Raw genomic sequence first — 14,285 nt, forward strand, 5'->3', positions numbered from 1 at the left:
GCCTTATCCCATTCCTCTCCCAGTTTGAGCCATGATTTACTTGGGTCTTAACGCGTATTTTGAGCAGTGGCCAATAAAAGAAAGCCTTTTGCTCAGACACAACGTGGCTACTGAAAGTCGAACGGAGCTGCCGCGTTCGTTAGTTGTAACACAACTGATTAAGTTCTCTTTCGCGTTCTGGCAAGTGAAATTTGAAACATGAAATAATAGTGGACCGTTATTCACCATCTTAAACAACAGAAAATTAGGTGTGTTAGATTAATGAAAAAGCTAATGCTTTGAGATCGAATTGGGATGTACCTAATTTAGATAAAAAGCTATTTTGACTTAATGACAATTTTATACTTAAATCAATGGTTTACAAATACGAATAAGTGACCACCTGAGTCCGAGAGCCTGACAACTAACAACAAAGAAAAACCAAGGATCAATCGATGAATTTGCCCTTACCCCAGAAAATGACCTTTTCAAATTGGAATCAAAAACTTTCGTGGCTAGTAACTAAAACTTATTGACTTAAACATTAAGAATGCAAAAAAGTTTTTGAGCCAAATTCGGAAAAGGCAAAAAAAGCTGTCAATTTTCGACCTTTAAGAAAGGACTTATTTAAATGCTTAGACTTAACATCGCTAGTTGGTCCAAGCGTTTTTCATTATCTACATAAATATTTTCTTTTTTGAAATTAATAATATGCAGTAGATCTTTGAGTATAAGGAGAGAGTTAATTTTAATATTATATTGAGGACGGGATTCTAGTACGGAAAAGTTTAAAAGCCAATGTTCCAAATGTGTTATAATCTCTTGATCGTTAGTTTTTCATTTCTTTTAATTAGAGGATATCACTGAAGAACGTTGTCTGAACTTTAGTGTCGGCAACCAAGATAAGAAAGAAATTTATTCACCGAACTATCCAAACATGTTTACTGACATTGATTGCACTCTGATACTAACCGGTAAATACAATTTTGTTAATTAAATTCGAGTACTCGACCCAAGACCGGAGCGAGAATACGCGATACTTAAGCAGAAATTATTTCTTTACTTGTGTCAAAATGTTCCGTCGCACTCGTGCGCAATAATTAGTTTGACCAAGAGAATTTGGAAAAAAGGAATTGAGAAAAATGACCACAGGAGAAATGGGACCACAAAATATGTTTAGGTCAAGTTAGAATTGGGCGAAGTGGGAATGGGTTCAGTGGGTACGGGCACTTTTGAAGCTAGCTGACGGTATTATTCTGATTTTATTCTTTTGATGGTATTTTACCGTTGTATTTAAAGGATGGCACTTAACTTTCTTGTATCGGTACATGTTTTAAAACGCCCGCCATTTTTTTAATTTTGGTTTTTGCGAAGAGATATCGCGATATGTCACTGGGCATTAATTGTAGCCCTCGAATGGCATACTTGCATTGAGATATTGCCTAGCACCATCTACCGGCTATAGATTTGGCTTAAGTAAATTTAATATTATATTCATGCAATTTATTCGACCACAGTTTATGCTGATGTAAGTTATGTTAAGTTTGTAATATTGTCTTTACAAATGAATTGTTTTTTTAGCCTAGTGATGGATCTACTATCCATTTTTGACGCTAGGGAAAAATGGAAGTCGCAAATATGTTGCAAGAGATTGTGCGTCTAATTTACTCTATCAATTAGTAGTTGAAAAAATATATTTTATTGTTTTCACATCATTTTATGAAGAAACGACTCCTTTTTCGTATCTTCTGACTTAAAATAAACTGCATTAATACCAAGTTTGCCAAGAATAATCTGAATTAGTTATGAATATTATGTTAACCCAAAATTTCTAAATCCAGATTTGTATCCTCTAAATCATATCTTGACTATCGTATCGAATGCCTTACGCGGAATGAGATGACACACGATTAGCTGTAACATGTTTTCATTAGCGTACCTAGTCTTTTTCCTATAACTGTTTAATTTATCTTCTTTATTTTCAACAAAGCTCCAGAGAATCACTTCATTGGAATAAACTTTGAAAATATAAGGTTCGATGGCAATTGCGAAAAAGCTCTTATTGCAATAACTGATGGCAACAGTGACAAGGCCACTCATCTTCATTCATTATGTGAGGAGCATAAATCAAAATTCATTTATTCAACTGGAAGATATCTTCAATTGAATTTAGATTCTGACGGGTATATTGGACTGTTTCCGTCCTTCAAAGCAAAATATGAAATATTGAATTTGGGTAAGTAGTTCTTCATATCGCACGCTTCTATAACTAAAATTCAAAAGTACGCATTCCTGGCTTTAGCTTGCAAACGTTTCAAAGACCTCCACAAATGAGAAAAGTATTTTTAAATAACGCGGACAAAATATGTATGTGGCGAGAGTCATCTGCAAAGACGCTGAACAGATTAAAGGCGTGGAAAAGAAAAATAGTGTCGGTAGTCCTTTAGCTTAGTATTCTTCAAGGAGCAACAACACAGCACCCCACACAAGGAGAACGCAACGCGTCCAAAGTCGTGCATTTTACGGTTTTCATTGGTTAGACGATTTAGCGCCTGCTACCGTCGGAAGGGGAAATTTAGGACACTGTCTTACCCCTTTCCGTAAACCGTTCAGCGTAAAGGCTCGTCCAATGAAATTTGTACACAACACTGCGTTCGCATGTTTAAAGGCTTGCTGGGTTCTGCTTGTGTTTGTTGCTCCTAGCTGTAATTGTCTTTTGTATTAGCTTCCCAGAATTTATCTAATTTTGTTTAATAATTTTAGACATTAATGAGCTTTTTTATTCTTCGTCTTTTAAATATTTATTATTGCTCCCTTATATTGTCTCCAGTGATATACTTTATTTCTTAAAAATGCAATGTCATGCTGAATCTAGGCCTATCAGTTTCCAGACGTTAAGAGTGCAGCCTTGATCAAGACCGTTTCCTACAAAGATTGCTCTATTTCGTAACCCTCAATTACAGAAACTAACATAACAAATAGCCTAACCTAACCTTTTCTACAGATAACAACCTTACCTAACCTATTATAAGTTAAATAATCCAGTGAGGCGCGATGTATTATTACCTAAAACATTAATAATAATAGTTTGCAATTGGAATAACACTTCATTTCTGGTCCGGAAAAGCAGTGTCACTTTCTCTATTGCGGTGAGCGATATAATTATAAAGGTTGTCTAGGGGATTTATTGATAATAAATGGTCAGTTCTCGTGTCTACGGGTAAGTTTGAAATATAAATTACAACTGGTTGAGGTTCGCCATGGAAATGAAACATTTAATAGTTGCCAGTAAACACAGGCTATATAAAAAAACACATAAAAGAAAAAAACTAAGTAGTCGACTACGTACGTGACTATAGTCCCTCGTGGAGGTCACATAAGAAACAAGTCTTTTAAGCAGGGGGTTTTAGACCCATAATGAGAAAAGAATACACTTCAGTGCATTAATAACATAAATACAAGAAAACATTTGAAATAAACCAATATGTTACATATTATAATATTTTCCAATTCGGCGGAGGCACAGGAACGAGGCGGTCGTGGCATTCGGCGAAGCAAGAGCGTTCAATTCTCCCAGCAACGTAGGAAGGCGCGCACACTAGCTCACTATCTTTTAGCACGTCTTCTTCTATATCGTTGCTCTCGCCATCCACCACTTAGCAAAATAAAAGTATCGTTTTTAAAACGCGGAAGCCACGTGGCTCTTCCAAACGTCTTTCCTTGTTCGGACCAATCGTGATCTTCCCTGAGATGCCCAGGAAAGCTACCACCTACCACCTCCAATGGTAGACCGTGAGATCGGCCATGTAGGCAAAACCATCAAATAGTGAGCCGACACTCACTGCATAAATGTGTATAATGAGAAATGGCACCAGAGAGGCGGCCATCATTAATTTGCCAAAGTTCAGCAAAAGTGAAAAATACCAAAAAAACAAGTTGATATCAATTATTTTTCGCCCTGCCGAATGGATAGTGGAATTTCCACGAATCTTCACAAAATTTTAAACCATTACCTAGTCTTGGCAACACTAAAGGCAAACTTCAACCGAAATATATGAAGCATTGGGTTTTTACTTCTTATGGCTAATGAAGGGGGGATCACTTAGCCCAATAAATTCGGTTACACGCAGGCAAAGAAAGCGAAAGAGGACCGTGGCCCACAACCCCAGAACAATTTTCAATAAGAAGGGGCTTAGAAAAGAAGGGGTAAGCCCTTTAGCCTGTCACCTAGATGACCAGCGTCCAGCAAGGTAAATGAGATCGCTGAAGACAATTTTTAGAATTTTGAATGTGACTGTGAGACCGTTAACAGAACCATACGACGTGGGAAAATAAAAATAATCTGTCTTTGTGAAAAAAAAATACTTAGGCTTATTTATTTTTAACATTACACCAGCTCAACCTAAAACAACTTTACATAACTCAACCTCTGATAATTTTTACATAAATTTACGCTTAAACCAAACTCTAGTCATTCTAGTTGTTCGTGAAATTGAAGTCGAATTAAAAGGCAATCGTACTATAACTATAATAACTCAAATCAAATCAAATTCAAAATATTTTTATTTACGTATAATATATAATTATTGGTGTACAAGGGCCAAGTCTTCTTGTGACTTATAGCCCTGTTTTGTTTGTTTAACAAGTTTCAAACGTAACTACTCTTATTAACGAAGGAATTTAAAAAGAGGATTACATAATTTAAAAGGACTGCGCCATTGAAGACGTTGATCAATAGAGTGATACATTTCGATTAAATTATGTATTTACAACGTTGCGATTGCTATTTATACACTGGTCGTTTGAAAAAGCACATAATAAACTAAAACTCCAACAACAAATTTCATATTGTTTCCAACACTACACTGAGAGAAAAAAGTTCTGTTAAAATTACAGAAATTTTCTGGAAGCATTTATGCCAGAATATTTCGGTAAATTTTACCATTTATTTTGGTTTTTTAGGATAACAGTAAAAGGGTTGTATTTTTTACAGTAAAAACTAATAGTACTTTTCAAAGAACATGTGTAGTAAATTTTACAAACGTTTTGTTTTTTCTGCAGAGCAACATCTGTTAAAATTAAAAATGCGAAGTTGTAACTGTTACAACAACTTCGTTTATTGTACAGATTTGATTCTGTAAAAATTACAGAAAAAACGAAGTAAATTTTACAACACCTTAGTTTATTTAACAGATTTGCTTTTGTAAAAATTACAGAAAAAAGATGTAAATATTACCACACCTTTGTCTATCTAAAAAATTAACTTCTGTAAAAATTACAGAAAAGTTGGTAAATATTACAACAATTTTGTCTAAAAGCTTTGCTTCTGTAAAATTTACAGAAAAGGTGTAAAGGTTGCAGACATGCAACAGTATAAATTACATAGAAGTTGTAAATGTTACAAAACTTTTTTTATTGTAAACACTGAATCTGTGTTAATTACAGTAAACAAGTTGTTAATTGTAGAGTATATAAATATATAAAAGTAAATTATTGAAAGAACTAATTTATTTCACAGACATGGTACAGCTATATAGAATTAAAATCGCTTAATTTAACAAAATTTTCTAAAAATAATTCACAATTTTTATAGTGGTTAAATTACAATCACAATGCTGCCCACATTTCAACAAAATGTAACTTTTCTGGATATTTAAAATTGAGTAGTTCATATAACATTAATTAAATTCTACCAGTTTAATAGTCTTCAATCATGATTTTAATAAATACTGCCAAAATGTTTTATAATTGAAACTCTTCAATGTCTTCTTTGAGTGTACTGCAGCTAAATAATAAAATAATTTTAATAAATGAACCTTAAGCACTAGGGTTTAAGGCGGGTTTTTTTTATCTTCCAACAGTTATGAATAAATGCAATTGCAAAAAAATAGAGAAAAGATTTAAATAACTACTAAAATTTCAAAATAAAAAAATCCGAATTATTATTTTTGTAATTGGTGCCTCACTGCCTTACACAATAGGTGATCACAGACTAATAAAGAACTATATCTCCTTTACACTTTTTCAGAATTCTATGTAAGGGAACTTGCCATTAAATAGAGTTGAAAATAGGCATTGTTAGTCTGTGTTCCCCCATAGTTTATGGTAAGAAATGGAAAATTTCCATTTAGACCACTTTTTCAAATTTGAGTTTTAAATAAATGATAATGGTGCAGAGTATCAAATTTTAAACTCAAATTTCAAAAAGTTGTCTAAATGAAACTTTTCCATCTCCTACCATAATCCATGGGTGAACACAGAATAAAAATGCCTAATTTCAAATATATTTAATAACAACTTCCTTTTCATTTAATTCTGGAAACAATGAATCTGCACGTTCAACACAATAACTTTAATGCAAACTTTTCACGAAAAATATGTTACCACTTTATTTTTTAACCTACCACAGCCTGTCAGACTTGGAGAAGGTTGTTTTTAATGAGGGTTCAATCAAAGGGTTATTCACTGTTGCAAAATTGTGTACACCTGATTTCAGATTTCACGTGATTTCACTTTTGATTTAACGGCATGAAAGCTACTGATTTGAAGTGATTTCCCTGTTGATTTGTACACCTGATTTCAAATGTGGTGAACCCCTCGATTTCAATTACAATTGAAAAAAAAAGCTTGAGCTTTGTTGAGATTTTAATACTCTGCACCCTCTATCACTTATTTAAAAGCTGAAGCAATGTTTTTTTAATTTTATTGAACCCTCACTAAAAACAGCCTTCCCCAAGTCTGAATAGCTGTGTAGGTTCAAATGAAAATGGTGAAATTGTTTTTGAGTTCAATAATTCTGCTTCGGTGTGAAAAATTTGCATAATTAACGGGTATGCGTTGAACAATCTTTAGTGTTTTCAGAATTAAACGTAATGGAAATTGCCTTTAAATATATTTAAAAATAATCATTATCAGTCTGTGTTCACTTATTGATTATGGTTGGAGATGGGAAATTTTCATTTAGGTAGTTTTTTTACATTTGAGTTTGAAATTTTGATACCCTGCACCCTATACCATTTATTTAAAAGCTCAAGAATTTTTTTCCATTGTGATTGAACCCCCACTAAAAACCACTGTCCCCAAGTCTGACAGGCTGTGTAGGTTAAAAATGAAGTTGCTAAATATTTTTAGCTTCAATAGCTATATTTCTGGATAAAAATTTGCATTTATTAAAAGGTATCAGTGTTTTGAGAATTAAATGTAAGGGAAGTTGCTTTTAAATATAGTTGAAAATGGGCATTGTTAGACTGTGTTCACCAATTAGTTATGGTAAAAAAATGGAAAATTTTCATTTAGACCACTTTTTCAAATTTGAGTTTTAAATAAATGATAATATATTGGGCAGAGTATCAAAATTTAAAACTCAAATTTCAAAAAGTTGAAAATGAAAATTTTCTATCTCCTACCATAATCAATGGGTGTACACAGATTAACAATGCCAATTTTCAACTAAATTTAAAGACCACTCCCCTTATATATAATTCTGAAAACACTGAAACTCACCATGATACCTTTAATCAATGAAAATTTTTCATCCAGTAATACAATTATTGGCAAACCAAAATTATTTTTAACACTTCATTTTTTAACCTACAGAGCCTGTCAGACTTGGGGAAAGTTGTTTTTAATGAGGGTTTATTCACAATTAAAAAAAATTGCTTGAGCTTTAATTTAAATAAATGGTATAGGGTGCAGGGTATCAAAATTTCAAATTCAAATTTGAAAAAACTACCTAAATGAAAATTTTCCATCCCCTACCAGATTAACAATGCCTATTTTCAACTATATTTAAAAGCAACTTGAAAACAATGAACCTCTGTTCAACGCGATTACTTTAATTAATGCAAATTTTTCACACAGAAATAAAACTATTTAATCCAAAATTATTTAACTACCCTTATTATTGTTATAATTATAGTTAGTCAGTATTGGGTAAGGTTGTTTGTAAGTGAGGGTGAAAATACTATTAAGACTGGTTTTCACTAGGGCAAAAACGCCACAACGGTGAGTCGACGCAAAAATATTGCATTAGGCCTAACGGGAATTTCACGCGTCGACGTTCAGTTAGTTAAGCCTAGGCCATTTGTTTATATGAAAAATACAATGCATATATTTACTCAACTTTAATGACTTCAGTATTTACTTAAGTATTACTTAATTATTATGAAATTCTACTTACTTATTGGTTGTGATGATAATTTTATCTGCATGGTAATTTCTGGCAAAGTCCGATGTTATGAGTGAACCACGACCTAACCGTTACTTTTTGAAAACCGCTGTCAGTTATCTCAACAAGAGAGCAAGACATAGGTTATTTGGTATTGTAACACAGGCGCTCCTTAAACGACCCTTTAGATGCAATATAGATGTTCCATGTTCAACGGATGTCCTATGGACATATATAGTACGGATTAGACCATTTAGAGTACACGTTGAACATCTGTATTGCATTTGTAAATATGTAAATAGCATCTAAGTCATACATAAGGAAAATAAGACATATGAAGGCATTTTATGTTTTCAACCGATGTTTTTAGGCGCTCTTTAGATGTGATAAAGATTTGCAGTGTAGAACATGTATATTGGTCATAACTAAAAGGAAAAATATATATTCGCCATTTCATCATATCTAACTTGAAAATTATACAAGAAATATTTGGCCCAGAATACCCCCCAAATGACAACCCTGGCGACGCCACTGCCCCCTTAACGAAATCTTTCTGGCTACGGACCTGGAAATATACTGTTAACAGTTCCATAATTAAATATCTATGATATTTTCCAAAGAAAGTCGTGTATCACATATGATGAAAATAATTCTATAATTTATAACTATTAAAATTAACTGTGAAAATATTTGAAATCGACTGTTATACAATAAAATATATTTTATTTAGGAAAAAGTCGATTTCAAATATTTTAACCGTTATTATACATAAGCTAAAACGCCTTCTTGAATTATTATTAAGATTAATACAAATGAAACCCTTGGTAAAATTTACAAATGTATGTTGCATTTCTGCCAACCAACTTTTCAGTTATTTTACAGGAACTTTGTAAAATTTCAGCATTGTCAGATACTGTAGAAATCCTCTGTAGAAACTACAGAACTTCAATAATTTTAACTATTAAGAGTAAAAAAACAAACCCCTTTGTAAAATTTACAAACGTAAATTGCATTTCTGCCTAACCGACTTTTCTGTTTTTACTAATTTACAGAAATATTATGTGAAAATTCAGCACAGTTAGAAACTGTAAAAATTTTCTGTAAAAACTACAGATTTTTCTCTCAGTGTAGTTCTTCCTATTTCGTTTTCTTAATTCACTAAAAAAGGTTTCAGTCTTTGTTAGAATTGCCAATAGCTTAATTAAATCAACAAATTTTTAAACACAAAATTTTATTAAGCTGTTAAAGAGTTGCGGATCAGCATCATTCATTTGCCATACCGATCCGTAGCATGTCAAAACTAAGTAACGGACATACGGTAATAAAAGTGTTAGTTACTTGTATAAGATATCGAGAATTTGAAATTTGTACACGTATTATCATAACCAAGTTTACTTTTGACTCAAGACCAAGAGAATAGAAACTTCGTTCTTTTTCCTAGCTCATCAAATTTAATAATCGTGCAGTTTTTAATTTTGAGCCCTAAGAGTATTTATAGCTTTTTTCATATTCTTAGCTAGTATTTGACTTAATCAATACTTAATTTTCTTGTTTAATGTTTTATATTTATAAAAATAGTACAAAATAATTGTATTAAATATTACTAGAGAAATTAATGAAAGCTGCATGCCTATGTATATTTGTTCAAGATAATAAAAGGGTTACATTTCCTAAAGAGACTTAAACCATATACCTCGGTATCAGTTCTTAGTGACCAAAATCCATGATAGACAAAGTGGGGACAATCTGTCCTGGAATTAACCGGCTGTATGTCAATTTTTTTATTTAACTCTTAATTAAACACTGTTGATGGCAAATAAATAATTATTTGGATAATTATTAAAGATACAAGAATGCAGATTGCCAAAGAAAAAATGGACCCAAAATGCTCTCAGTTCGTCATTGGGAACCCAGAGACGCAAGAATTTTATTCACCCAATTATCCAAACAATTACGAAACTAATCTGGAGTGTCATCTTGTTTTAACTGGTGCGTAAGGAAATCTATTTTGATCGGTTTTCATATATTATATCTGTGCCTACGGTTGTTTGTAAAGAAATCTATTCCAACTCCTTTTTTGGTCTTAGCTCCACCAAACTATTACGTTCAAGTGTTCATTCAAGACTTCGACCTCGAAAATTGTCAAGATTGTCATTGCGACTATTTGAAAATTATGTACTCTATAGAACCGATTATTGAGAAGCAAACGAAATGTGGAAAAAAAGATTCTTTCTTTGTAACATCAAAAGGAAGACACCTTCGCTTCATTTTCAAGTCGGATTCTGACCAAACATCAAAAGGCTTTAAAGCTGAATACGCTTTCAAAAATGTTGGTAAGAAGTATTCTAATTTCAAAATTTAAGTTTAAATAAATGAACTAACCACTTTCCCGATTAAATTATCCAATCTCACCGATCAAATGTTGCTTCCTACGAGAGCTCTTATTTTGTAAATTTTATTCTATAAAATTCATACTCTCGCTTTCTAAGGCCTTGTTTCAACGTTAAACTACGTTTATCGAAAATTTATAATATTTATTTTTCTGGTAATTTGAGATTTTTATTAAAAAAGTTTGAATTTCAGACTCGAAACTGTATCGAGATTTTAGAATTGATTTAAACCGAGATTTGGCCGGGAGTAGTGGCTCACTCCTGTAATCCCAGGCGTCCGGGAGGCAGAGTTTGTAGATAACCGTGTGAGGAAGACCACTAATCCCCCAACGGGTGGTTGTCATACTTCCGCCACGGGTGTCCCAAGCCTATCCCCAAGTATCCCCATATATATCTCGCACCTGATTAATCAAATGGACGAGCGGACTGAATTGTCCCACCCGTTACAATCGCTCATAACGAGCTTCTAAAAAAAAAACAAAAAAAAAACGAGATTTGGCATTACCACAATATTCCCAGGTTTCCGACGGCGAAATAAGGGATTGAGTTTTCTCCTGGTGCGTGTTTAGTTCTTTGTATGATAAAAATACATTTCTGATCTGTGCAATATGACGGTTAATCATTTGAACAGTGAGAGATAGAGTAAATATTTCACTAAATGGTTTTGTAAATACGCTGCAAAATAAGCATATCTGACCACCCTTGACGTCAAATAGCTGCGAAACCACGTTACATTTTCTGAAATAGATCACTTGATCGCAGCGGCTCTGGAAGGGTTCGTATGCACCGACATAATACTGCCTATCTATATAAATTAAACATCTAGTCCAATTACAACGGTATTCAGAAAACGCATGAAACTAGGGTACAATTCCAAAAGAAAATAACCAAAACAAATAGTTAACTTTTAAAATATATTTATTTAATCTAGTATATAAATACCAGGAAAATTCTTTATAAATATAAATAGCTTAGCGGTCGCGGTTTTAGCTTTGTTTCCGCGCCTTAAAACTTAACAGCGTACGCAAGTAGTAATTTTACTTCCTTGAAACGAAGCCAAGCAGTGAAATATTTTCGAAAGGAGACATAATTTTAATGATTTGATCTTTTTCTGGCTTTGGCTCGTTTTCTTTCCATATCTTTCACGTGGCTGTGACTGCTCAACCTCATCTCCGTTTGTTGTTGCTATAATTAAATGATTACGTTATTAAAAATGTTAAAATGTTGATTTAAATGTCAGAAATCTGGCACGGAATTTATTTATTATCTAGACACTAGCTAAATCAATAAAGCTAGTCTTCCACCAGAGGTTACGTAACCGTATCGCAAACATTACGTCACTTCCACGTCGCATGACGTTTTATCCGCGTTTTATTCACGTTTCAAAAAGCGCACGTCCATTATCTCTGATGCTACATGTAATTTACGTAGCTGATTTTAAACAAAAGTAATGGACGCCCTCTTTCGGTTATTTTACGTTCTACATACGGTTACGTAACCTCAGGTGGACCACTAGCTTTAATATGAAGTATTGTAGAAAGGTCTCCTTTCTAATTTATAATCAACACTTGAAAGAGAGCAGAGCCGGTTTCAATTTGCGTGACCAACATTCTAGGGAAACGAAACACGCACATATACCCGTACTTAGGTAATAGCTCCCACTAATATCTTCTCCTACGTCACACTTTTCAAAACCTTTTTAAGTTTCCGTTCCAACATATTTTTCTACGTTGCGTAAAGTGTATAATTTTCAGGATGAGTTCATTCATAAACACCCATACCTTTCACGACATCAGTGCGTTCCGGGTTTGGACCTTAAGATCCTCTCCACGGTACTGGCACTATTGCTGAACGGATATAAAACTGATAGATAAAAAGGTTCTTCAATTCACCTTGGAATTTGCAATACAAATTCAGCTTAACTAGGGGCAGAAAGCGCCTATGGTAGCATATTTAGACGTTCTCTTCATTGTCGTCGTAATGCACTTTACAATAGCTACATCGTGCATCGTAGTAAGGCGATTTGTATATTCATTATTGTATCCATAAGCCTTTTCATAAAGTCATTACGCTTGCCGAACGTGTTTTTATGTATCGCTTTCGTCACGAGATACGTAGGAGTTTGGTTCAGTTTATGCTCAAAAGCCGCGGCGACTCGTTGAATTTTAATTCATGTCTTGTTCAACTTGTTAAAATGTTCCACGCGCTCTTTAACATTTTAGCGTAAAAGGCTCACACATTTTTTTTATTTCAGGGAGCATGCGCGAAATATGAAGACGCGCGTGGAACTTTTTAACAAGTTGAATAAGACATAAATAGAGGTAATGTTAAGTTAAAAGGAACCACCTATGGACTGCATTGTACAGGATGAAAAATTGGTGAATAAGTAGATAAGTCCATAATGAAAAGGGATAATAAAGCTAAACCCTAAACAAATTTGAAGAAATTGAAAAACTTACTAATAGCTCGTACCGATAGGTCTTCGAGCGGATGAAAACGCGAAACTCGGACCAAATAGATCTTCGAGTGAATAATTAAATTAAATAAAATAAAATAAAATAAAATAGCCAGAAAATCCAACGGTAGACCGGTTTCGTCCTATTTGGGACTCGTCAGTACCGTGCGGGAAATCTGGCTTGCGACTATAACACCGAATAGAGAAACTAAGCCCCCCCCCCCCCCTATTCGGCTTTCCGTTGCTATGCAACTCGTTTTGAAATTTTTAATATTTAGGCTTAGTTTCTCTATTCGGTGTTATAGTCGCAAGCCAGATTTCCCGCACGGTACTGACGAGTCCCAAATAGGACGAAACCGGTCTACCGTTGGATTTTCTGGCTATTTTATTTTATTTTATTTTATTTAATTTAATTATTCACTCGAAGATCTATTTGGTCCGAGTTTCGCGTTTTCATCCGCTCGAAGACCTATCGGTACGAGCTATTAGTAAGTTTTTCAATTTCTTCAAATTTGTTTAGGGTTTAGCTTTATTATCCCTTTTCATTATGGACTTATCTACTTATTCACCAATTTTTCATCCAAGACATAAATAGAGCTTATGCTAGCGTCTATTGGCTATCATAGTGAAATGTCACTTCTATGTCACGAGTGACGCGTCCGATACATCTAAACAAGAAGGCCAATGTTTCTTTATAGAAAGGCCTACTCATGTTCACTGTTCACACGGATGAAGGTGTGACCTTTATTGGGGTCATTTCGTTACACCAATACTTACAATTATTAAATATTTTAGATATGGATAAATTTATTAGAAAAGAATCAATAATCGACACTGTTGTCGAACTTGACTGCAGCTACCAGTTGGGAATCCTGACGCCGAATATCACGTGGTTTAAGGACAACGAAGTGTTGCGTGAATCCGACGGAGCGAAGATAACAGATCTCGGCACCAAACTTCTCATCCTACCATCCCAACAAAATCGAGAAGGAGAGTATAAATGCAAACTAACGGATGAAGAAGGCACGATAGAGAGAATATTTCATGTTGGAAAAAACCCGGAGAATGTCAAATGGAAAATAATTATTATTACGTGTACATTTGTTGCTGTTGCTTTACTCATTACAGCTTTTGCTGCATTTTACGTTCGCAAGAAAAAGGTAACGTCAATACTTAAAATTAAACATTTTTCAACTTACCTTTCGAAAGGTCAGGAAAATTGGGTGCTTAAAAAGCAACTAGATATTTTTGCCTTATTTCCGGTTTTAATGGTTAGTTTAATTCTTAGCCTCTG

At 33.7% G+C, this 14,285-nt stretch overlaps 1 protein-coding gene across 1 annotated transcript in view; it reads left to right on the forward strand.

Moving 5' to 3' along the window:
* The window catches only part of LOC149957567 (uncharacterized), a 41,059-nt gene that overhangs the window by 15,411 nt on the left and 11,363 nt on the right, over nucleotides 1–14,285 (forward strand). Inside the window, exons 10-14 of the mRNA XM_090167098.1 lie at nucleotides 834–953; nucleotides 1,970–2,215; nucleotides 9,992–10,135; nucleotides 10,234–10,479; nucleotides 13,787–14,151. Of these exons, the coding sequence (XP_090023224.1) occupies nucleotides 834–953; nucleotides 1,970–2,215; nucleotides 9,992–10,135; nucleotides 10,234–10,479; nucleotides 13,787–14,151 (1,121 nt within the window). The remainder of the gene's footprint in view (nucleotides 1–833; nucleotides 954–1,969; nucleotides 2,216–9,991; nucleotides 10,136–10,233; nucleotides 10,480–13,786; nucleotides 14,152–14,285) is intronic.

Source organism: Leiobunum rupestre, chromosome 2, assembly GCF_980474605.1.
Source record: "Leiobunum rupestre chromosome 2, qqLeiRupe1.1.hap1, whole genome shotgun sequence".
Taxonomy (NCBI): domain Eukaryota; kingdom Metazoa; phylum Arthropoda; class Arachnida; order Opiliones; family Sclerosomatidae; genus Leiobunum; species Leiobunum rupestre.